The sequence below is a fragment of the Natrix helvetica genome, assembly GCF_964273705.1.
Source record: "Natrix helvetica genome assembly, chromosome: 1".
Classification (NCBI taxonomy): domain Eukaryota; kingdom Metazoa; phylum Chordata; class Lepidosauria; order Squamata; family Natricidae; genus Natrix; species Natrix helvetica.
In genome coordinates, this window is record NC_138548.1 from 242,219,554 (window position 1) to 242,243,946 (window position 24,393).

Sequence of the window (24,393 nt, forward strand, 5' to 3'; positions counted from 1 at the left end):
AACATCGGCAGTAGTGATCTGTTACTGGGCCCAATTTCAGGAGCTGAGACTGATGGCTAAGGAAGCCAATTCTTTCCTTGCCCGTTTGTTCAGCTCTGCGGCTCTGCAGGAGAAACCCTTTTAAAGGGACATTTTTAGCTGCCTCGAATGCTTATCAGAGTAGAAAGAGCGGGTGTAAAGGAAATACTCAGATGGGGCCGTAGAAGTGGAGGATGGAAACTCTTAGCCGATTTCTGTACCAGAGTTTACTGCCCACCAGCTCCAGTCAGCGTGGTTAGTGGAGAGCTAAATGAGAATTATACTTTAAAAATAAATACTCAGAACCCAAGTACACGGAGAAGGCTGTCATCCACGTCCCCCCAACAGACCCAGTGGATTTGTACAAGAACTTCTCATCATAAATGCCGCCTCCATCAATTAATGAAGATGTGCCACTGGAGGGAGAGGACAGGAAAGAGGAAACATTGGAGATTTTTTTTAAAAACCCGGTGTCTTCATTGCCTGAAATAAGGGCTACAGCTGAGCAACGTGGGCGCCCTGGTACATAAAAGTTAAAGAGCAAAAATCCAAAACCAAGGGAGAAAATGTCATGGGTCCATCCCTATGCCAGGGCCGACATTTTTCAAAATGTCAATTTCTTGCTCTCGTTGCAGTCATGCCCATCTGACCAGCACCGGCAGCGTAAATGTCGCTGTATCAATTTCCTTTGCCTTGAGCCGTGGCCACATGTGGAGACAGGCCAGTGCAGCAAAGAGCCGAGATCCCCATGTGTGCCGTGCTTGGCCAAACTCCCAGCTGCTAATTGCCTGCATGCCAGACTGCGAAGGAATAATTGCTGCTATCAATTCTCTTGCCAGCGCTGCATCAGGAATTCAGAAAGGGTGGTTTTTGCGCAAAGCAGGACGAGAGGGTCTCCCCCACATCAGACCAGTCCAGGAAGAGAAGCGGGAGATCGCATGGTCCGTTCTCTGGCCCTCCCGTAAGTGTTTAAAGCAGTGTTTCTCAACCTTGGTCACCTGAAGATGCGTGGACTTCAACTCCCAGAATCTGCTGGCTGGGGAATTCTGGGAGTTGAAGTCCATGCATCTTCAGGTGGGCCAAGGTTGAGAAGCACTGGTTTAAAGGCAACACCTGCTTCAAACTGAGCTCAACTCCATGGACCCATCCCTGTAGTCTTCTTGGCAGCAACTCAGACATGGTTGACCAGGGTCTTCTCCCAGGTGTTTGCCCATCTACGGGGCAGAATGGGGAAATAAAAAGTATTCCTATTACAGCAAACGGGGGACAAAATTACAGCTGCCACCCTGGTGCGGTAAGAGTGTGGGAGCTTCCCATTCAGCCTCCTTCTCATTCAGATCAGACACAGCTTCCTATAAATCTCCCTGCCTAACCTGCAGCAGAGCCAAGCACGCAGCCAAAGCAAGCCACAACAAATCATTTCACCCGAGAGGTTTCTTCTGAAACAAATAGTATTGTTGGCTCTTGCCAAAGAGGCCAAGGGACCGGAACAAAAATTGTACAACATTCTGGAAGTGCAATGACTAGGTTAACGTTAATTCTGAACGCTGCAGTGGCGCGCAAAGCTCACTGGCCCCTTTTCGCCCTCCGTGCCTCGGCAGTGCAGCTGCTCCGTGTCACTTGCAACTCGTGTTTTGCTCTGCGTACAGGCGCCTGTTTTCTTTCCATAGCCCCGCTTTTAATTTCCGCTAAATCAGGAGATTGGTCTCCACCACTTTCCACAAGGGAAAAGGGGAAAAAAAGAACTTTATTTAAAATTTTAAATTGCTCTTTTGCCTCCAGAGAGAAGGGGCTGATCATTAAGCAAATCTTTGAACTCTATATAACTCTTTCTTTTCTGTAAAACCAAACTCCAAAGTGCACAAAAATGCTGTTGGTATTTTTAGATTTTGGATTTTGTATGCTTTCCTAATAATCCTAGGGAAGGAAACGCAATTTTTTTTTTGAGTATCTATGAAAAGAGGATAAATTCAAGACAGAGATTTTACTGCAACATTATTAATAGCTGCGGCAATCGCAACAAATGCCACGGAAGCACAACGCAGTTATGAATACGAAATTGAATAAGAATTTAAAAGTTAGCAAGTTTGCTTCCTGCAGCAGCAGCAGTGAAAATCCAGGATTTGACCTTAATATTCAGGGAACCATAGGAATAATCCCATTGAAGAAATAACAGGTCTCACAATGTACTTATTTAGCCTTTTACACATTTAGAACTGCATTCAGTACCGAGCTGCAAATTACCGTGCATCCCTTAAAGCAAATCCCTACTGATTGCAGTAGTCCCATTATGACCACAACCCAAGCAGATTCCATGGCAAAAGAATGCTGCATTGTACACCAACTCCCAACCCACTTCCGTATATAGGGATGCATAATGAAATGCCCAGGCATGTCTCTGCCATCTTTCCTTCTCATTATTTGCAGGCAACAACAATGGAGCTGGGAAGAGTTGCTGGGAAGTGGTTTCTAGGGGTTGAGAAGGAAACATCACAAGTTTAAGGGTTCCTGGGTCAACTATGCAGAAATGCAGAATCTATGCCGGCTAGGGAAATCTGGACGTTGAAGTCCATCCATCTTAAAGTTACTGAGGATAGGAAACACTGTTCTGTAGTATTGGTTATTTATTAAGAAAGTGAAATGTTCTCCAGTTGTGACACTGGGCTCATCCCTAGACTTCCAAAAGTTACCACTCTCCTATTTCATTTGAGAATAAAGCTCTCTGTTGATGAGAGCCAATGATTTTTCCTTCTACACTATATTGCCAAAAGTATTCGCTCACCCATCCACATAATCAGACACAGTTGTGAGTGAATACTTTTGGCAATATAGTGTATGTTCATTAAAGGGATCCGACTGGAATCAGCGGATTTGACAACTTCCACCTTGTTTTCATCTTAACGACACGGCTATTTGTATCAGTGCAGTGAACGAATGTTTCTATTTTAAAAGCAAGGCCTGTAGGCTAGGCTGTCCATTAAGAAATCCGTTTCGAGCATTTACTCCCTAGCAAGGACACAGGAGCTGTGTACCTCCAAATATCTTTGGCTTCTGAACGTCAATTCTGTGAGACGACAGGACAAAGAAATAATAACTAATGAAAGCAACAAAGAGGCTTTATTAAAAGGATGTCCCCTTGCACACCTCTTAGACAGAAGTTTCACCCATCCAAAACCAAGAGTATGTTATGGTCATGGGCCTGGGTGTGGGTGTGGAGAAAGTGTGGCAGTGGTCTCTGGGAGCTTTGGGTTCGAGTACACAAAGATGAGTTTTCCCCACATGGCAGGATCAATGTTGCTCCCATCATTAGGGACCGGCTCCACCAGGAACTCCAGGCGGCATGAGGACAGAGTTTGCGGGTTAGGCACCGCCAGCTGAGTCACGCGGTACAGGCAGGCGTGAGCTTCCCCAAGCAGGAGAAGAGGTGGTTCAGAGTCTCTGACGCATGACCCGCTTCGGTGATGCACACGGAAGCAGGTGGCCTTGCTGGGAGGGTAAGTCCAGCTCAAGGTGAGACTGACAGAGAGGTGTTCAGCTGAAGGCCGGTGCCAGTGGACATGGGAGGTATCCATGGGCAACATGGAACTTGTAGCATCGGAAGTGGGCAGGGAGCGTAGGGAGGCAGCATCCAGCACCTGTAAGGAAAATCACAATAGCAATAGCCCTTAGACTTATATACTGCTTTACAGCCCTCTGAGCTGTTTACAGAGTCAGCAACAGTCTGGGTCCTCATTTTACCCACCTCAGAAGGATGGAAGGCTGAGTCAACTTTGAGCCTGGTGAGATTTGAACTGCCCAAATTGCCGGCAGCCGGCAGTAAGCAGAAGTAGCTTGCAGTACTGCACTCTAACCACTGCACCACCACAGTTCTTATAACCACCAAGGTAGTTATAAAAGGGAGGGAAATGATCACCAAGCAATTGGACAGATTCATAGCAGAGGACTGGAAAGCAGTGAGGAAATGAAGGGGTAAAAAAGGGCCCTTGGGTAGCCTGGATCAAGTAATCCTTGCCCCCATGTCTGTTCTCAGAATAAGTGCTTGCAGGTTCTGGCATGATTTGCACTGAGGCAATGAAGGGATTAAAGTCTGAAGAGCATCTGGTGGCATTGACCAGACTCCACAAACGTAAGAGAGAATAACTTTGGTACAAACACCAAGAAGGAAGGAGTGCACTGGACAAAGCAGCTGGGATGGCAACTTTTCAGCCACTCTGATGAGAAGCAAAAGCCTGCTGTGAAGCAACCGCTGGTTTAAAGAACAAGGGCCAGATTGTAGAGTATCTCCCCAGCTGTATTGGATAACTAATGGAAAGTAGTTGACCCACCCACCCCCCGCTTTGGAAGCTATTCATGGCAGTTCCCAATTGCTTTCCACAATTTCCTCACCCAGATCTTGCCCAGGCGGCAAGTGAAGGGCATCTCCTCCTGTCCAGGATGACGACGGGACACAGTGAGGGAGAGTTCATCCAGGAAGCAATTCTGGAGCTCTAATTCATAGCACCTAGCAAGGGAGTAATGGAAAAGGTGAGACACGGTGGCTCGCGTGCTATTACTAAGTCCATCCTGACTGTCCACAATGCTTCTGCCAGCCAGGCACAAAAGCTAACCTTTTGACCCTTCTTTCCATCATCCACATGTGTGGTGCTGAATGGGTAAAGATGACAGCAGGCTCCTCTCTACAGGGGAGCATATGATATAATGCCACAGAACAAGGGGAGAGTAGTAACAATAAGTAGCCGCTGCCACATATGAGTTTCATTGGAGGAAATGAGCGGAGACAACATTCTGCACATTTAGCACTCACCAATTTTGCCAGCCGTGTTCCGCACCCCGTTCGCATCCTCGGAGTAGCCGGGTGAGGTCGGGAGGAGGTGTGTGAAGCAAGGAGGGCGTGTGTCGTGTTGATTCTCCTGTGGAAGAAACATCCAACGGAGCAGGGGAAAGAGAAATGAGCCAGCAAAACCTGGAAGTCACATCTGCCACTTCAAGAACGTTGTAGGCATCCATGCAAGGAGTCCTCAAGACAAAAGGCCTTACCTGATAAAGTAAATGTCCCCCTGTCAGGGTGTGACCATGATTCTCGGGTGGTGAGCAAAGGCGTCAGAGCCGTGTCATGGAAATGGGACTCGTGTTTACAAATCAAGACCAGGAATAACCGTGAGGGTGCTGGCATCTGGAATGAGAATAGCCTGGTAACCCCCAAGCCCCAGACAGGGAGAGAGACAGAGAATACACCGTCACTGCCAACTCTGGGCCATGAGGAAGCACAGCGCCATCTGAAAATGAAAAGGTCTTGTAGGCCCAGGCCAATGACCTCTACGCCACCTGCCCCACTTTGCACAAGGGACAGGATAACATAATGGGCTCAGGTGAGCAATGAAGGGACGGGCCAAGTGGTTATGCCTTCCCATGGACCTCACAGTTGACCATGCAACCTTCTGAAGCAGGGAGCTGAAATTAACAAGGCCGCTGTATGGAAGATGGTCCCGTAGCTCCATGCCATCTAGGGCTTTATAGATCCTAGTCAACACCCTGAATATGCTTTGTAACAACCACACCATTGGACATTATGCTCTTTGAGACACAATCACTTTATTTTGCCTATATACTGTAGAAACCTTGATGAGTTCCACCCGATACTTTCTGGAGTTTTAATTAAAACATCCTCATTTTTTTTACTCCCCTAAAATATGGCCACTCCAATTTTTCACTGGACAGCTGCTGTTCATTCTCTCTCCCTCCCTCCCTCTCCCTCGTTAGTTCTCTCTCTCTCTCCCCCCCCCCCCCCAGGAATTGGGTCCACGTCTCCTCCACCAGATTGCAGGAGTAGTACAGAAGTACAGCAATTTTTGGAAACTGCTGCTGTTGCTAAAGACCTGGGGGGAAATTGGAACTTTATTATATATGTTGATTGCAGCGAGAATCCTGTATGTGCAAAAAAAGGAAAGATTCCCACTAATTAGGTATAAGTAAAAAAGTTGCGGTAGTAATTCTGTTTGTACTTTACTGACTTGGAAGTTCCTATTTTTTAATTTATTTCTCCTTTCTTGTTCTCTCCCCATTTTCCTATTATCTTTACTTCTGTTTGTATTTTATATCAGATAAAGTTAATAAATATTGATTTAAAAAATATGGAAACTGCTGTGGTTGCTGCTGTGTTTTATGAGGGAGTTTACCTATTCCTGGCCATATCAAATGCAGCCATGCCAATTTCTCCACGCCACATATGATCAAATCAGTTCATGTTTCTTATTTTTCTTGTTTTCGTTATCCATGTCAGCCCCACCTCCTATGATCAAATCTATCCTGGGATCCCCACAGAATGAAATCTAATCCAATTGCATCCTCTCTACAGAACAAGAACAGACTCTCAGCCTGAGGCCTCCTGGACCAAAAAGTGATTTGAGGGAGAGAGAGAATGAGACATTCTCCACAGAGAACACCCCAGATTCTCTGTTCAGCTGCCAGAAACTCCACAGAACACACCCTGGTCTTGTAAACTCAAGACAACCCAAGAGTCTCTTTCTCAACAGGTGGCCCAGGGGCTTGGCTAGGACTATGCGTACAGCCAATTCAAGGGATTAAGGGCAGCCCAGACAACATCGCAAAAGAATGTTTCTCAACAGAGTCTAAAAACGCATGAGGAAAACCATCTCTCTCGGGGGTGGCTCCATCTGTTTGTTTTTTGTGATCAGAGCAACTTCAAAATGTGCAGGGTCAGTGAAGAGAAATCTACACAAACCTCTCTGAAACACCTGACATTCTAGGGCCGTGATGGCGAACCTATGGCACACGTGCCATAGGTAGCATGCGGAACCATTTGTTAGGGCACACGAGGCATTGCCCTGTCAGTTCCAGCGCGCATGCGTATACTGGCCAACTGACTTCGGCCTTCATTTTCAGCCATTTTTCAGCCTCCGGAGGCTTCAGGAAAGCCTCCGGAGGGTGAAAAACCCAACGCACAAACCGGAAGTTCGGGAATGGACTTCCGGTTTGCACATTGGGCCATTTCTCTCCCTCCTGAAGCCTCCGGAGGGCCTGTGGGGGAGGGGGGAGAGGCTGTTTTCGCCCTCCCCAGGCTCCTAGAAAGCCTCTGGAGCCTGAGGAGAGCGAAATACGGGTCTATCAAGTGCCAAAAGTGGGGGGAGGGCGGGGGTCGCACACACACGGGCGGGGAATACAGGTAGTTGTGGGAATACAGGTAGTCCTCGACTTAAAAATTTTCCCTTAGTGACTTCTGAAGTTACAGGGCACTGAAAAAGTGACTTCCTGACTATTTTTCACACTGGCCACCATTGCAGCCTCCCCTGTAGTCACCTGATCAAAATTCTGATCAAAATTCTGGGGCTCGGCAACTGGAATGTATTTATGACAATTACATGTTCTCAGAGTCACGTGATCCACCATTTGGAATCTTCCCCAGCCACCTTTCAACAAGCAAAGTATATATATATACTTTGTATATATATGTATTTGTGTTACAACCCCTGGTATGCCTAAATATGGGAGGAAGGTCACAAATATATATATTTGTGTATATATATATATTTGTGTATATATATATTTGTGTATATATATTTGTGTGTATATATATATATATATTTGTGTGTGTGTGTGTGTGTGTGTATGTATGTATGTATGTATGTATGTATATATGTATGTATTTGTGTTACAACCCCTGGTATGCCTAAATATGGGAGGAAGGTCACTACTCCCTCTTTCTGTCCTTCGGCTCATCACAGAAGACCATGCAGGCAGAAAACCATATTTTTATTTTTAATGTTGCCTTTTTATATTTGTGTTGTATTTGTACTGATAAATAAATAAAGGGAGACTAGTATAGATCTATTTCGAGCTAATTATCTCTCATCAGCTAGCCATACCCTTACTGGGATTTGAACCTGGGCTGTATTATATCTTAGGCAGGAGTCTTAGCCACTAAGCCACAGGCACTCCTCCTTATCAGTTGAGCCAGGGAAATAGGTATGTATTTGTGTTACAACCCCTGGTATGCCTAAATATGGGAGGAAGGTCACTACTCCCTCTTTCTGTATATAATACAGCCCAGGTTCAAATCCCAGTAAGAGTATGGCTAGCTGATGAGAGCTAATTAGCTCGAAATAGATCTATACTAGTCTCCCTTTATTTATCAGTACAAATACAACACACACACACACACACACACACACACACACACACACACACATACATATATATATATATATATATATATATATATTCTTATCTTAACATTTCAACTTAACATATCTCCTGTTATAACATTTCTCTTCCTAATTTATTTTTATTTTATAATACTTTTTGCCTATACTCATTTTCTAACGAATGATAAAATAGCCCCCATCTTTTATAATGATCAGATTATTCCTTTCCTTTAATTGCTAGTGTTAATCTATTCATTTCTGCACATTCCAATATTTTCTTAATCACATTTTCCTCTATAGGGATTTCTTCAGCTTTCCAATTTTGTGCCAATGCAATTCTAGTTGCAGTTATTATATGAATAATCAAATATACATTTTTTTTACTATATTTCCCTGGTAGAATACCCAACAAAAACAATTCAGGTTTTAAATCAACATGTTGCTGCGTCATCTTCTCCAACCACATTCGAATCTTTGCCCAGTATTTTTTCGCTTCTACACATGTCCATATGGTAATACGACCCCGGCACCTGGTGGCATTTCCAACATTTAATTGATTTGTCTTTAAACCATGGAGGAAGTCAGATCCGCGCAATGATTCATGATTCACTTAACAACTGCAGTGATTAACTTAACAAAAAAGATCATGAAATGAGGCAAAACTCACTTAACAACTCTTGGCTTAGTAATGAAACTTTTGGGGCTCAGTTGTGATTTTAAGTCGAGGATTACAGTCGTAAGTATGTAAAATGAGATGCACCTTCTCCTGCCTGTGTAAAGTTTCTTTTGCTCTCAAAGAAACGGTGGATCAGCAGCTCTAAAAAAGGCAGTCCTGCCCTCAACTACACTGGCATATTATTTCTCTTTGAGCAGTCATCAATCATGTTTGCCAACTTAAAGCAGACTCGGCCAGTTGGAAGCAAAGAGAGAAGCCCGAAGACAAACTGGAGAGCACAACTCTTCTGTAGTCTAAAGTAGGTTTGTGCATATAAGCAGGTGACATGAGAGAACACTGACAAGATAGTTAAATATTTGGATAACCTATGAAAGGTAATATTCTAAGGGATATTAGCTTTAAGCCCACGCTTGAAGATGGCAGGTGAGATCCTGCCGAAATGTTGCAAAGACAATCTCAACCTTACACGGGAAAAGACCCGAATACAACAAAACCAGCATACCTACACCCGTGAAAATCTACGAAAACACACACATTTATATATATAAAAAGTTCCTTCAGCAAGAGGCCATTTATAGTCAGGTTATCACACTCGGCCTACATGGTTCATTGCATTGCTGTCCTGAAAATGCTACACTTTTGGGAAAGGACAAATGCTAAGTCCTCACGCCTACGACCGCGGATGTCAATCAAGCAAGGCGCGAGTGCTAATTGGTCCCAAAGCAGCTGCAGTCTGGCGGGAACATAACAGGTTTCCCATTGGTTAAATGGTCTGACAGCTCACATATAGAAGAGCTGTCAGGCTGCAAGTGCTTGTTCGTTGTTAGTTATTGTTAATAAAGTTATTGTTGCAGCAGACTTGTCTCCGTGCCTTCACTCAGGCTCAGGCTTAAGCAGACAAGGCATCTCTGAAGGATTCTGCTTAGCCACCATCCCTGCGGTCACACTCTCCATCACCATCTCTAAGAGTTAAAAGAAGCCCAAAGTGAGGAGTCTGTTTAATGGTGTTGTCAGACCTGGAAGCCATCTTTCATATTGGGCCTTCAGGCCTGCCACAATTTCTTCTGTGGGAAAGACTCCAGCCTTAGAGTCTTCCTTTGTGTGTGTGTGGTGGTGGTGGAAGTGAGTGGGTTACTTGGAATCCTGACATTCATTGGCTCACCCTGTGTTTTGCAGTCGTGCAGAGTTAGGCTTCAAAAAGCCCCTAGCCTTTGAGTTTCTAGAGGAAAAGACAAGCAGGCCTTTGGGGTTCTGAGGGAAGGAGCACAGGCAACAGGTGGGTATTCCTCACAGGTTTTCAACATCATAATCACTGGCCATAATTGAATGTAGAAACAGTGAGTTGGAAATGTTTCATTTTTAGAGCCCAGAAAGAGGATGGCAGGCAAGGAGATGCCCTTGAACTTCCTTTCTTCAAGGACTGTGCAGCTGTGCAGATGGCATCTCTTCCACAAGCCACAATCGTAGCTATTCACCGACTGGATGCAGAAAATTGGTTTTTCATCCCCCTTATCCCTCAGCGGGCAGAGACCTTTGTTTTTGAGAACTGCCTCCCTAAACTAAGGGGATCTTGTAGGAGGGAGAAGTGCCCAGAAAGAGAGAGAAAGGCCTCAGGGATCTTTAATTCCCAACTGGAGAGTATCAGGTTTGAGAAAAGCAGAAACTCTACCTGTGATTTTGTGCCTCCCCCTCCCATCAGCACTCACCTGATTGTGACGTGATCAACCTTGGGCAGGATAGCCCCCTCCAGCAGCAAGGAGCTTCCCCCACACCAGGCTTCTTGCAGGCAGCACCGTGTCCGCACCCAGCCTCTGCCAGGCGTTCTGTGGCTGCCATATATTGGCTGGATGTCTTGAGCACTTAAGTTGTACCACGGCTCTGTCCTTGCCTCCTGACCAAAGAAAAGAGCCGCTGCAGGATGAGTTGGGACAGCTTGACTTCCAAAGCACCTTGCCCACAGTAAGGACTGCTCTTGCACACCCAAAGGCCATTTGCAATAGGCGCCCCAAAGCATCTTAGTAGCCTTTGAAGGTGTGACTTTCAGTACACCTGCCCTCTTTCCCTGCCCAAAAGCAGCCTACCTTCAGTACCAGACACCCTTTCACTTTCTAATAAAAGTAAGGAAAACATAGAGAGGCTCCCTCCAGATCATCAAGCACTTTGACACCCATCATTCTCAAGAGGGGCAAAATGGCAATTCCAAAGGCTGTCTCATTTTCTATCCGCAATTGAAATATACTGGAGTTATAAGACACAGAGGCTGAAATCCTAGAGCAACACTCGTGGAGCTCAAGGAAAACAGTTGGAAAATGTCTGCAAGGGAGAGTCCTAGAAAAAGATTCAAGACGAATAACTAACCACAGAACTCCTTTGCAGAAAATCTCCTATAGTCCTCTATGATATTTGGAAAACAGTGATGGCCTTGATCCAGTGGTGGGATCCAAATTTTTTTACTACCGGTTCTGTGGGAGTGGCTTTGTGGGCGTGGCAGGGGAAGGATAGTGTAAAATTTCCATTCCCTCCCAATCAGTAGGGATTCGGGAGGCAGAGAATAGATGGGGGCAGGGCCAGTCAAGGTGGTATTTACCGGTTCTCCAAACTACTCATAATTTCCACTACTGGTTCTCCAGAACTGGTCAGAACCTGCTGAATACCACCTCTGCCTTGATCTCGGTATGAGCTGACTAATCAGCCGGGCAGTCATGAAAAGTTAGCTCTGGCCCTGAGAGGGTTAAGTCATAAGGAGGATTGGCAGAACTACCTTCTGCCCACTCATTCCCAGCTCCATTCTTCCTACCCAAAGTGTCCCTTTTCCATGTGCTCCTACCTGTCCATAACTGAAGTGTCGATTACCCACACCCAGACTGAAGCTGGTGCAAAAAGGGAGGGAGACAATGCGGTGAACAGATAGTAGCTGCGATAGGAGGCTCCAGAATCTACAAGGAGGAAAGAGGGTGTCACAGAAACATTCTTTGCATAACCTCACAAGCCCAGAGTTCACCCCCTCAAGAACCTGAAGTCGATACATCTTTACATGATAATTAAACTGAGTTGCTAACTGATTGAACAGGATGATGGAAAGATAATTAAATAAAAGTTAACATATATGAAATATTCTTTTACATGATAAATTAAACTGAGTTATTAATTGATTGAATATGATAAAGGAAAGACAATTAAGTATAGGTTAAAATATAAGAAATATGAATGCATATAGAATTCTTAAGAAAATGAATGAAGTGAGGTGTGTATTGCTTTTTATTTTACGTAGCAGATCAATGGAATTACAATGAACACTGAGCAGAAGGGATTGTTATTTAAAGACAATCAAATATAAGCTAAGATATGTAAAAATGGAGGGGAAACATGAAAAATACTTATAGTGAGATTATAAAGACAGATTAAAAAGTTGGGGTGGGTAATGATATATAACTATACAATATTATGATGAGAATAGCTGGGAATTGTAATCAGGTCCACATTCTGGACTAAAATAAGTTTGGCGGGGGAGTTAAAATATAATTGCTATATATGTATACTTTTTTTCTTCATTGTTTTTTTTTAAAAAGATGTTAAAATTAAAGAGGTTTATTGATATGAAATTATAAATACCATCAACATAAAATGGAGCTTGTTCAGAGGAAGAGAGGAGAGAGGCAAGGGAAGAAGAGATGGTAAGGAGAGAAGGGGGGAAAGGAGGAGAGAAAGGAGGAGTGGAAAGGAGAGAGAAGAGAGGAAGGGGAAGTAGAGAAGAGAAGAATAACAGAGGGTAGAAAGGAGGTAGGGAGGAGAGAGGGAGAAGAAAGTGATGGACAGGGAGTGGAGAGCAGAGGAGCCAATAATTGTTTTTTGGGAGTTGATGGTAAGATGAATTGATGTTAATATTTAATAATATAAAATAATGTTCGCAAAGGTCGCAAAGAGAGAGAAATCACTATATCTCCATGGGCTTTTCTCCTGTTAGACCTGCCAACCCAGAGCCCCAAAGAGGTTATCTCATCACTGGGGGTTCCTGAAGGCCAGCCCTAGAAGAAAGTCCTTCCCCACATAGGCCTTACTTATCCTCATTGTTCAGGAAGTCTCTTGGGCCCAGGTGCTCATATACCCAGCCAGGTGCAAAGAGGGCCACCGAAAGACCCTGCTCCCGAATCATCTGCAGTGACTGAAGAGACACAAAGAATAAAACAATCACCATTTTTCTACTGTGGGGATTTAGAGCATGGTTGGTTCAGGGCTTCTAGGAAAACAGCTTCCCTCCCTAAAGACAAATATCTTGGCAGGCTGTCCTAGCAGGGTCATTTATGCAAAACCTGACAGGCTTTTGGTTCTTGGTGGTTCCCAGAGAGAATCAGAATAAATGCTGCCAAGTGACCTATTGTGCCTGGCATAGCCAATGACTGCAAGGCAGCCTCCCATTGTTCAGGATGCCCGCCAAGCCTACCTTCTTGGTATCAAAGCCGCTGCTCACAACATCGCCTCGTCCAAATACATCAACCCCCACATAGACATCAGTCTGCCGACTGCCGGCCACCTCTCTCGTCCGCAGCAGATGTACCTCTTTCCAGTTGTAATTGGTGAAGAAGCCATCACAAGCATCAAAATAAACTCTGCAAATGCACAAGCAAGGGGGGTCAATTAGAGCCAGCCGTGACAACCAAGGCATAGACCCCATTGGGGGGGGGGGGGGGGGTCTCCAGGAAAACTCCCCATGTCATATCATTTAATATGCCCAGAAAGCTCCAGCTCAATTTTCTCTATCTTGACGCCTTCCAGATTTGTCTATAAATCCAGCTTGAATAGCCACTTTGTATGATTGCCAAACCAAGCCAATCTGGACAGCACCAGACTAGGAATATATTTTCCACCTTCATGAATTTTTGTAGCCCAAGCCTGCTAATTTCTCTACTGAAGCAATTATGGCCAAGGCCAACCCCCCACCCTGGCTAATTCCATGGTGCTTTGTTCATTCCGAAATGGATATGACTGCTCCCTCTCCCACCCAGGATGTGGGAGGGCAGACCATCACGCATTAATCCCCAATAGTTAGAACAAGTCACCTATGACTTTCACCAGTTTTTTGATTCCTTGCTAAGCACGGGACTTAATTTAAGGCTTGAACATTTAGGGTTTGCATTGACATTCATATTTTGGCCTTCTTTCAAATAACAAAATTAATCTCCTGTTCCATTTTCAAAACAATCTTTCCAACTTCTTTGGTTAGAAGATAGATATTTGCCCAAAGCAGTTTCATGTAAGCAATCCACTTATTGACTCTTGTGCCACCACATTCCATGTGATGCAGTTATTGACTTTATGACTATGCCACAATTGTGTGGCTAGTACTTCAAGAAGATGCTATACGAGGGTGGAAATTCAGTACGGTTGCACAAAGTACTTTTAGCTTGAGTGCCCTGCTCGCCTTCCTCTTCTTGGCTTTTTGGAGAGAAAGAGAGAAAAAAAGATCTGAAAGAAAGATAACGCAGGACTCACTTGTTTAGTTCATTGAGCTCATTCTGCCACTTGAGCTCTCCATTCTTCAGGACACTGTCATACCACAACACTTGCCCTCCAGGTACCAGTCTGTGCACCTCAGCTGTCAGATGCTGCAAGAAATGGGGCATCTTCTGAGCTGCCGAAGCCTGCCAGGAAAGTTAAACACAGTTACTCTGCTTTGCAAACCATCAATCAATCATACCTTGCCATTTTCAAACTGTGGATTGCAACAGAATGCCATACCACCCTACATAAAACTATATGCATCATCTGTCGGAGTTTCCCTTAAACTTTTCAAGTCCATGGAATATCAAACAATCTATACAATTTTAATGAGGAACATTTATGACTGTTTCTAAAAAAAAAAGAAACAAAAGGGAGTATTGAAGTAAAAAGCATGGTTTATGACTTTGCGTCCAACAATATTATTTCATCAATACATGGCAAGAGATTTATTCAAGTCTTAAAAATGACAGAACATTCAGTCTACTTTAATATTTCTTTTTAATTACAGCGAGTGCCAAAAATCAGTTTTTACTTTACTTAAGTGACTTCACATAAAATATATTTGGGAGGATGGAACTACCCTCCAAAAGCCTTCTAGTAATGAATATTCAGGTTTCAGTGTGACTGAAAGATATCTTTCCCCGTCTCTTTATTTGCGGTAGGGAAGGATATAGCTAAGGAAATGGAATGTATTTATTTATTTATTTATTTATAAAGTGTGTGTGTGTGTGTGTATCTTGGAAACAAGTTTTCAAGTTGTTGTTAATATCCTGCAGAAAATAGTTTAAGAAACAGTACTACACAGAATACATGAATATGTAAAATGCACATTGCATTCACCATGGAGGTTGTTTCCACCCAAACCATCTCCATTAAAGGAAAAAATGTGAAGGAAAAAATTCTCACAAATGAAAGCGAAAAGAATTCTGCTGCCTTGCGAAAGAAGACGACTGTGGTCAGCAGACTTCTTTTAAAAAAGAATGAATAAAAATTGAATGAAATAAATGTCAACCTATGCCTGAAAAAAAAAGACAAGTAGTACCCCTAAAGCAATCTGGAGAGGTGTCCTCATTACCTTCATGGGTGGGGAAAAAATAAATACCTCAGATTTAAAGATTTTGATCTAAATGAGAAATGCACAGCTCCTCACAATTACGACACACAGGATACCTTGAACACACTTTTAAAATTTGCCACCAAAATGTCATTTTTAAATATACGGGATGAGAATTTTTTTGAATTTATGGGGCGTAAACATATTAATCAAATATAATTATATTGACATTCAATTAAATCTCAACATAATCAAATCAAGTTTTGGACTTGGCTCCTACGCCTTCTTTGTCCTGACAATGGGGGAAAAGAATATCAAGGGCCAAATGTACTCCTTGTCCTCTTCTAAATATGGATCCTCTGATTTAGGTTCTAAAACATCCCTTGTGATTTTATCTAAACTTTACCTCAGCATTTTGTTCTTCACTTAAGAAAAACATCCTGCCTCTTGACACATTCCCTCTGGAACAACTAATCCCCCCCCCACTCCCCACGATTCGGTGAGCCCAACTTTGCTAGCCTTCAATTAGGCCTCAAAGACTGGGCTTCTCCTCAGACAACCCATTGGGTCAAGGCAATGGAGAAGCCCATCTGAAACGGTTTTGAGTTGAATGATTGTGAACTGGCCTCAACTGCATCAGGCCTTTTTATTTTTTATTTTTATTTTTTTAACAGAATGTGGTATTGGCTGTAATCCTATGCTACCCCCAGAGTTACAATTTGGGGGTTGGGCAGCCATTTAAATTGATTTATCTATCTATCTATCTATCTATCTCCTATCTATCTACCTATCTATCATCTATCTATCATCTATCTATCTATCATCTATCTATCTATCTATCTATCTATCTATCTATCTATCTATCTATCTATCTATCTATCGATCTATCATCTATCTATCATCTATCTATCATCTGTCTGTCTGTCTGTCTGTCATATGTTATTTCTAATTTGATATCAAATTCGCAGTGTTCCAATATCTCAGGGGTTGCCACAAAGAAGAGGGAGTCAAACTATTCTCCAAGGCACCTGAGGGTAGAACAAGAAGCAATGGGTGGAAACTAATCAAGGAGAGAAGCAATTTAGAACTGAGGAGAAATTTCCTGACAGTTAGAACAATTAATCAGTGGAACAGCTTGCCTCCAGAAGTTGTGAATGCCCCAACACTGGAAGTCTTTAAGAAGATGTTGGATAGCCATCTGTCTGAAACGGTATAGGGTTTCCTGCCTAGGCAGGGGGTTGGACTAGAAGACCTCCAAGGTCCCTTCCAACTCTACTATTGTATTGTATTGATATGAGTCAGAGTTTCTGAAAATGGGCAGAATACAAATAATGTAAAATATATAAACATGCAAGTCCATAAATAGCAGTCAAAACTGGAAAAAGCCTTAACACGTCGCAAAAGCCGCCCGCAAACTCTTTTGATTGCTGTTACTTTTAGTTTTTGTACGAGCTGGAGGATGAATTGGTTGCTCCCCTTTATCTCCTGCAGACACCAGGATCTTTAAAGAATCAAGGCTGGAACTGACAAGAGAGAATCTATATAGAACATACCCATGGTTGTTTAATATACACGTTATGCTAATAGGAATGCAGGTCCTGCAAGTTTCAGGAACAGCTGTGAGACTCCATCCTGGCTTAGGCCTAGCATAGACCCAGGTGTACAGGGAGAGGACAAGCAGGAAGCAACTCTGACTTACACTCAAAGGGTTTTCAATGTTGATCAACCAGCCATCAAAACGATAAAACTCTGCGATTGCAGCTAGCTGCTTGGCCACCGCAAGATATGCTTCCTCCTCGCCTGCCAGAAATGATTCGCACGTCTTCTCCCCCTCCATCCACTCTGTGATGAACGTTCCTGCAAGCAAGAGAGGCAACACAGGAGACACTGACTCTCCTAGCTTCAGTCTGCTTCAAACTTTCTCTGACCAGGCCAGTAGGAAGCCAGCACTGATCCTAACGAAGGAGTATCAACCAAAGAGAGGTTAAAGAAGAAAATAAGAGAGCCCTGCTGCATAGAAGTGACCAGATCCAGTATTTCGCTAGCCACTAGAGGCCAACTAAATCCTTCCAGAAAATCTATGGAACATAAAAATGACACTAAGCTAGATGTCGGAAAAGTCAGAAATAGTCTCTGCCATTAAGGAAAGCCAAAAAAGAGGGTTGCTATCACAGGCATTAAAGAGCCACACCACAATTCCTGGTTTTGCAAACTACTCCCTATGGGGAGTAATCCAATTTGCTTTTATTATTTTCTTAACTTGCATAAATACCGTATTTTTCGCTCCATAAGACGCACCGGACTATAAGAGGCATCTAGGTTTAGAGGAGAGCAAAACAAAAAAATATCAGGCGGAGCCTGAGAGGACCACAGATAGGTGTCCTCTCATGCGCCAGCTGTACCTATTGACTCCTTCACTGCGGAAAGAGACAGAAGAGGCAGGCAATGATAAAGACAGAAGAGGCAGGGTTCAGTACTGCAAAAGGACCCCGCTGCCACGGCCTGGCTGCTATTCACCAAAGGACCGGCACCAGACCTTTTTTTTGGGGGGGGGGGGAATGCATCTTAAGGAGTGAAAAATATGGTAATCATAGATACAAAATGGGAGCTTTATCCTGGGAGTTGAAGATGGGTTATCTAGTTATCTCCTCTCATCTTATCCCAATAACTCGATTGGGTTGAGAATAACAGGTCTTGAGTCACCCAGTGAGTTTCTGTGGCTGAAGATAAGCTTGAATTCAGGACTACCCAGCCCTAACCCAGGACTTTGATCAGGGCCAATGACAATTCCTATGTTTTGCAGGAACTTCCAGAAAGAGGAAAGAGTAATAGGAATACACCTATCCAGCAACAGCCAACAACACAATGCCAAGGACCCAATTAATGGGCAGGAGAGTGATTCCATTGCTCCAGAAATGGAGCCCTCCATCTCAGAAGGAAGAAGGACAGGGAAGGATTACAGCACGTGAGCATTTCCATCTTTACTGCATGCACTAAATATGTCGCTTTTCAGAGAAGGGCTCTGCTCCAGCCACTCACCATCTCCTTAAACCTACCTAGCATCAGGACGCCGTTGCGGTGAGCAGCGTTGGTCCACACCACCGGGGGGATGGTGACCAAGTGATGACTGAAGTAGACAAAAATGTCAATGTAGCACCAGTGGTAAAAGACGTAGGGGTCACGCACCTTCTCACCCTGGATGAACCTGTAGAGGCACCGGGGGGGGACGAGGGGGGGGGACACAAAGAGAAAAAATTAGCAAAAGTCGAAAGGGGTGCAATACATTCACTTTGCACCCCACAGGCCAAAGTTACTCTGAGTACTTTTATCAGTCTGTTCAGACTACTCAAACCAGCCAAAGCTGTTTGTCATTTATTTGACTCCATCTAAAGCAAAAGGCCCCTAGCTGCCATGCTCCCTTAGGAGGTTTTACATTAACAACTGGATTTCCCCTGATAATTGCAGAAGCCAAATTTAATTCCCTGTTCCCTTTTTAGTGCAAGCATTCCAAAGCCAATTTCAAGGAGTACAGGAAGCCAATAAAACAGGAGATTATTTTGAATGACACATAATACAGCTAATGAAACTGCTTGGGGACCAAATCCCTTGAGTGGAGCACAGATGTCAGAAAGCAGACTGGGGGGGGGGGCAAACTCTTGGATCATTTTAGCACCTCACTGCACTTTTCACCATAGATCACTCGACTAGAGAATCCCCACCAACACCTCTGAAAAGTTACAGGCCTATGAAGGCAGTTTTCACATATATATTTTTTAAAATACAAAACCTATATTTTCCACAGCCAGCCTTGCAGAGATATGGACTTCAGCACCCGGAATTCCTAGGCCAATATAATAATGCTGAACATTCTTGGAACTAAAATCAAGGATGTGCATAGGAAGATGTCAGGTTGGGGAACATTAACTGACATCACCACTGATGTCACACATAGCTTGGCTTTTAAAATGTCTTCTGGGAAGCTTTTTTCCCAAACCTCCACCTGAACATTCCTCCTGCACATTCCATTTTCAAAATGAAGGTAATAATATTCTGCTGGATCACCATCTCAATTATAAGACTATAATGTTATTAGGATTATATGAAAAGCTTTGATGAGCCTTGATTTGAATGCTGCATCTGGCCACTCCAACTAACCAGGAATCCCTGGCAGGTGAGCAAATGAAATCCTATCCAGGAGAGCCAGGAGGTATGGAATGGTCCCAGCAACTTTAGCAGAGAATCATTTACAAAGCCTGCTTCATGCTCCACCTGTCTTCAAGGTAGCCTCCCTTCATGTCATGGCAGACCAGTGTTCGGGGCCGGTGGCTCTCAAGAGGGGGCTGGCGTTTAGCCAACGGTTCAGTAGACACATTGAAAGCATCGTCCTTGGTGGGTTTCCAAGCAAGCAGCTCTTCCAATCCAGAGAGGTAGAAGCTGATTGGTTCAGTGGTGCGCCTGTCGTATTGCCTGGCTGGAAAGAGACGTTCAGAGGTTACGGTTTCAAGCAGAGAAGTAGTCTGGTTCCCTGGGGGTGAAAGTGCAAGCCACCCAACAGCAAATCATACCAGGGAGTGGATCAGGAGCAAAATTGACCACCCTATGGCGAACGGAAGATCTCTGACTCTCCATATCCTGCTGCAAACTGAAAAAAAGAAAAAAGAATCAGAAGGATCATAGAAATATAGAACTGGATATAACCTCAGACATCATCTATTCCAGCTCCCTACTTTAAACAGACACCTATCCATCCATCTGTTTGACGACTTCATTTAGAAGTTTAGATGTTCTTTAGAAGAACATCATACCACTGGCAGCCTGTTCCATTGGCTGACACTCTTAACAACAGGAAGTTTTTCTTAATATCTAATCTGAATCTACTTCCATTAAGTTTCAACACACTGATTCTGGTCCTGACCTCTAGGCCAACAGCAAACATGTCATCTTCCTCCTTTCCATGACAATGTTTGATTATCTGAAGGCTTGTCATGATGCTCTTTGTCTTACCTTCTGTGAACTAACTTCCTTCAAGCAGGCTTCACAGGACTTGAGTTCCAGTTTCCTCACTAATTTAGCAATCCTCCTCTAAACTGGGTCCAATTCCTCTATGCCTTTTTTGGATTGTGGTACCTAAAACTAGACACAATATTTCAAATGGGGCCTGATTAAGATATAGTAGAAGTTACTTCTTGAGAATTGGATGTTTTGTTCCCATTAATACATCCCAAAAGAGCAATTTGCCTTGCTTAAAGCTCCCATCCTCACCCCACAAATTTTCTTCATACTGTGGGGAGACATCTTTATTACACGGAGGGCCATATTTATTTATTTCTCTACATTCAACACATTGTATCCAGACACATTCAATAAGTCTGGATAAAAACAAAATTAGTACAGAATCATTAAACAGAAAAACATGCACAAAACCCTTTACTAGTTTAAAAGAAACATTTTTTCAATACAGCGATATAGAGATAGCCTGCATGAACAAACAAATAAATATTTGACTGTCACTGACAAGGCATCAAAATAGGCAACTTTCTTGGTGGATAATTTGATGAACATAGTATTTCCAGTAAAATGCTATAAAAAAAGGACTGCGTGTCTGCCCAATGAAGGATTTATCTGAAGGATTATCTGAACAATTTAAATGTATGGGAACACATTTTCTGCAGAGATTGCTCTAGATTTGGATTCTGAAGAGCCGGCAATAGAATTTGGCCTAGAAGAGAGACCAATTACCTATAAACTGAGTTCAGTTCTATAGCAATGTGACCCTGATGTGGGCAAAGATTTTGCCAATGAATTTAGGGCCTTATTTGCACCTCCAATCTCTAATCAATATCATGACCCTGCTTGCACATAGCCATGGCACAATCACTCTTGTCCACAGGAGTAAAGAAAAACATCACGGACCTGTCTACAAGATCAGCAGGATTCAACTCCAACCTGAAGACTTATGCCACTTTAAAAAATATCAGCAAGCTGAATTGTGATCAGATTTGCGAGGCTCGCTGTATAAACCCATCAAGCAAACTACAAAGTAGCTTCAGCAAAAATAATTAGAATATTTCTGCCAGGAAAGCCACAAGGGTGTGGTAGCTTTGTAGTCACCTTTTCAAGATCAACTGGATGGAGACTTTATTTAGCTTTTTTGATGTAAATAACAGGTGGAAAGAAAGAGTACCACTCATTGCCACTCAACCAGATTGGCACAGCAACACTTACACTGCAGCTGTGTGGTCTTTTCTGTTTTAGTGTTGGGCTGGAAACAGCGTAACCACAAAACGATGGGAAGGAGATAAATTCTAAAGAAAAGTAATCACTCCCATGAAACTATTCCATGCCTTATCTTGGTTCCTCCTTTCTTTATTAAACTTGTTATAACCGTTAATTAAATCAATAATAATATAAGCAAATATTAATACAAACATTATATATAAATATTAAATCATGTACTGATAAAGAATACTCGTAGCTCAGTATTGAAATGAGGGGTCGCTGATGCTCTCTGAGCTTGGTTGTTTTCTTGCAGGCATTTCAGGGCCAATGAAGTTTCCTAGTTTGGGTAATGTCTGTAAGAAAATCACCAAGTTTGGAGAGCACCAAGGACCTTGCATTAAATTGCATATAAAATATAAATGAACATAATTATGAAATGGATACATTTACTAAACTTGTGTTATATTATTAAGGAGTTACCCAGAGATGACAGATTCTAAAACCAGTCTTCTCCCCTTTGGGCTGTGATGCCGCACAGGTTAATGAGGTTGGGATATCAAAACATCAAGGTAGGCAGGGCTTCAATTGTGCAGTTCTGACATAAGACTGAATTTCTTTTTCTTTTTAACTTTTCCCTGCAGATGCCCCTGATGCCATGATTGGTAGATATTTTGCTTTGCAGCTAGTAATGTGTCAAAGAAGGAGGGCCGCAGAATTAAACCAACCACTCTGTGGATGCCATGACAGAGTCAGGATAAGAATCAAGAGTGAGAACAGGTGATTTCAGGTCAATGTTAGTTTCGGCTGACTCAAAGTGCTTTAATTTTGTGGTAAGCAAAATCCTACTTCATCATCCCAGGTTTCTGCATTTCCACTGTTCTTGGAATGCAATTCCACCTGTTTCCAATGTTGGGAACGCTAAGATTATAATCTCTTCACAGTTTCCTGCAAGGATGTTCTGCTGGATTTCATGTGGCTCTCTCTTTCATCCGTATAAATAATGGTGATACAGATAGTCCTTGACTTATGACAATTGGGACCAGAATTTCTGTTGCTAAGCAACGCAGTGAGTTGTGCCTGATTTTATTACCCTTTTTGCCGTGGTGTTAAGTGAATCACTGCAGTTGTTAAATAAATTGTGCGGTTGTTAAGCGAATCCAATTTCCTCCATTGATTTTGCTTGTCACATGATTCTGGGATGCAGTAACGGTTATAAATACGTGTTCAAATTTTGATCATGTGACCGTGGAGATACTATGATGGTTGTTAAGTGTGAGCATTGGCCATGAGTCACTTTCTCAGTACTTCAAATGGTTGCTAAACAGTTGTAAACTGAGGACTACCTGTAATCCTCAATGTACATGTAGTACGTAGATTTACTGGTTAAGCCCCCATAGATGTGTGAGGGGGAAGCGCCATCCGATCCTCTCAGCAACGGGGTAAGGCTGCCATTATTACAATATCAAGGTGCCCCTTAATATTGCCTCAAATTCTGAAAAGGATTCTGATGAAATCCCTTTGAACCAGATTAGATCTGGCTTTTCTAGAAACCATAGGATGCGAGGAGCATGGCAAGACTTTATAGGAAATCCATGGTTCATGCAAAGCAGGTTCAGGCATATTCCCCATCCTCAGTCATGCAAAGGTGCTTTCCTACCAAGGCCTTCAACCCAGCTGGGAGAATGAGGGGCCTGGTTGCAGGACATCAGGAGATCACCCAGTGAGGGGAAGGAGAGTTATGCCAAGGAGACCTGCCCATTCACAGCTCCTGTCAAAACTTCCATTTAATGTTTTTTTTTTAAACAAATTATACATATCATAAGAACAAAGAGTTGTCCGGGTCTTTTCTTTTACATCCTCTCATTTACATAGTCCTTTTTACATCATAGTTTCGTTTTCACTTTGCGCCAAATGATTCTCTTCCATTATTTTTCATCTTTATGATTATTTTTTCTACAGCTCCTGTCAAAACGCAACATGGAAATTCAGGGTTCCCAAGTGACAGGACTCTGCTTCCAGACATGGGAAATAACATCAGCCAAGAGATGCAGAGTTGAGAGGAACTTCTAACCCATCCCCGAAGACTCTAGGAAGCACCCAGGCTTGCTTTCAGGACTGCAGCTCAGAGGACCTTTTTTTTTCCAGCCCAAATCTGGAAGGGCTAAAAAGAGAGTTTCCAATTAGCCAATCGTTTACTTTGGGGGGGGGGGGGGGGGAGAATGCCACGAGGGGAGCGTGCCACTCAAGTCCACTAAAAATCCTCCCGGTCCAAGGATGGCTTGAGCAGCACCACGTTACCATTTCTCACTACTGTGGCAGAACCTTGAGGGAGCAGCCGGCATAGCCTCTGAGCGTGTGCAGAAGGCTCCTCTCGCCAACTCAGAGCGCCACCACCACCCTGGCTGCAGACTTTCCATCGGCGCTCGCCCCGTTACAAACCCCCATTGCACTCCCGCCCGGTTCCCGTTCCTCCCTTACCTTAGGTCAGGCTTGAAGCGCCCCTTGGCGGAAGCCTGGTCCTCTTCCAGCCCGCGCCCGCTCTCTTCCTGGGCGCGCTTGGCCCCTCTCTGCCTCCCGTCCAGCTCACGGCCCTCCATTACGGCCTCTCTCTTTTCTCTCTCTCTTGCGGCTTCCTCCTCCCGGTCACATGGAGCCACCTCTGCTTCTCCCAGCCAATCCTCGCAACTGGTCGACGTCCCCGGGCAGTCCGTTTAAGCAGAGCGAGCGCGCTTTTATAGTCGGCTACGATCGAGCCCTTTTTATCC

General features: G+C 43.6%; 1 protein-coding gene across 2 annotated transcripts; it reads right to left on the reverse strand.

Annotated features, from left to right (window-relative positions):
- Positions 1-3,118: 3,118 nt before the first annotated feature.
- Positions 3,119-24,393, reverse strand: ENGASE (endo-beta-N-acetylglucosaminidase). 2 transcript variants are annotated; one of them, XM_081945716.1, is made up of 15 exons: positions 24,107-24,242; positions 20,414-20,542; positions 19,975-20,051; positions 19,679-19,880; positions 18,466-18,614; positions 17,109-17,266; positions 14,347-14,495; positions 13,298-13,463; positions 12,915-13,018; positions 11,684-11,792; positions 10,563-10,747; positions 5,056-5,207; positions 4,823-4,928; positions 4,405-4,519; positions 3,119-3,653 (listed from the first exon to the last, which is right to left on the reverse strand). In XM_081945716.1, exons 3-15 carry the CDS (start codon positions 20,036-20,038, stop codon positions 3,210-3,212), a joined length of 2,103 nt encoding a protein of 700 aa, XP_081801842.1. In that variant the 5' UTR covers positions 20,039-20,051; positions 20,414-20,542; positions 24,107-24,242; the 3' UTR covers positions 3,119-3,209. The 2 variants fall into 2 exon arrangements, with proteins under 2 accessions (XP_081801842.1, XP_081801841.1); XM_081945715.1 differs by lacking the exon at positions 20,414-20,542 and having other exon boundaries at positions 24,107-24,393.

What these genes read in the sequence shown, in the direction of transcription:
- ENGASE (XM_081945715.1), bottom strand. Translation starts at nt 24,225, where the DNA reads ATGGAGGGCCGTGAGCTGGACGGGAGGCAGAGAGGGGCCAAGCGCGCC. An exon ending in TGCTCCTGATCCACTCCCTG is followed by an intron (nt 19,881 to 19,974) that starts GTATGATTTGCT and finishes GTCTCTTTCCAG; the next exon opens with CCAGGCAATACGACAGGCGC. An exon ending in CAACGGCGTCCTGATGCTAG is followed by an intron (nt 17,267 to 18,465) that starts GTAGGTTTAAGG and finishes TCTTGCTTGCAG; the next exon opens with GAACGTTCATCACAGAGTGG.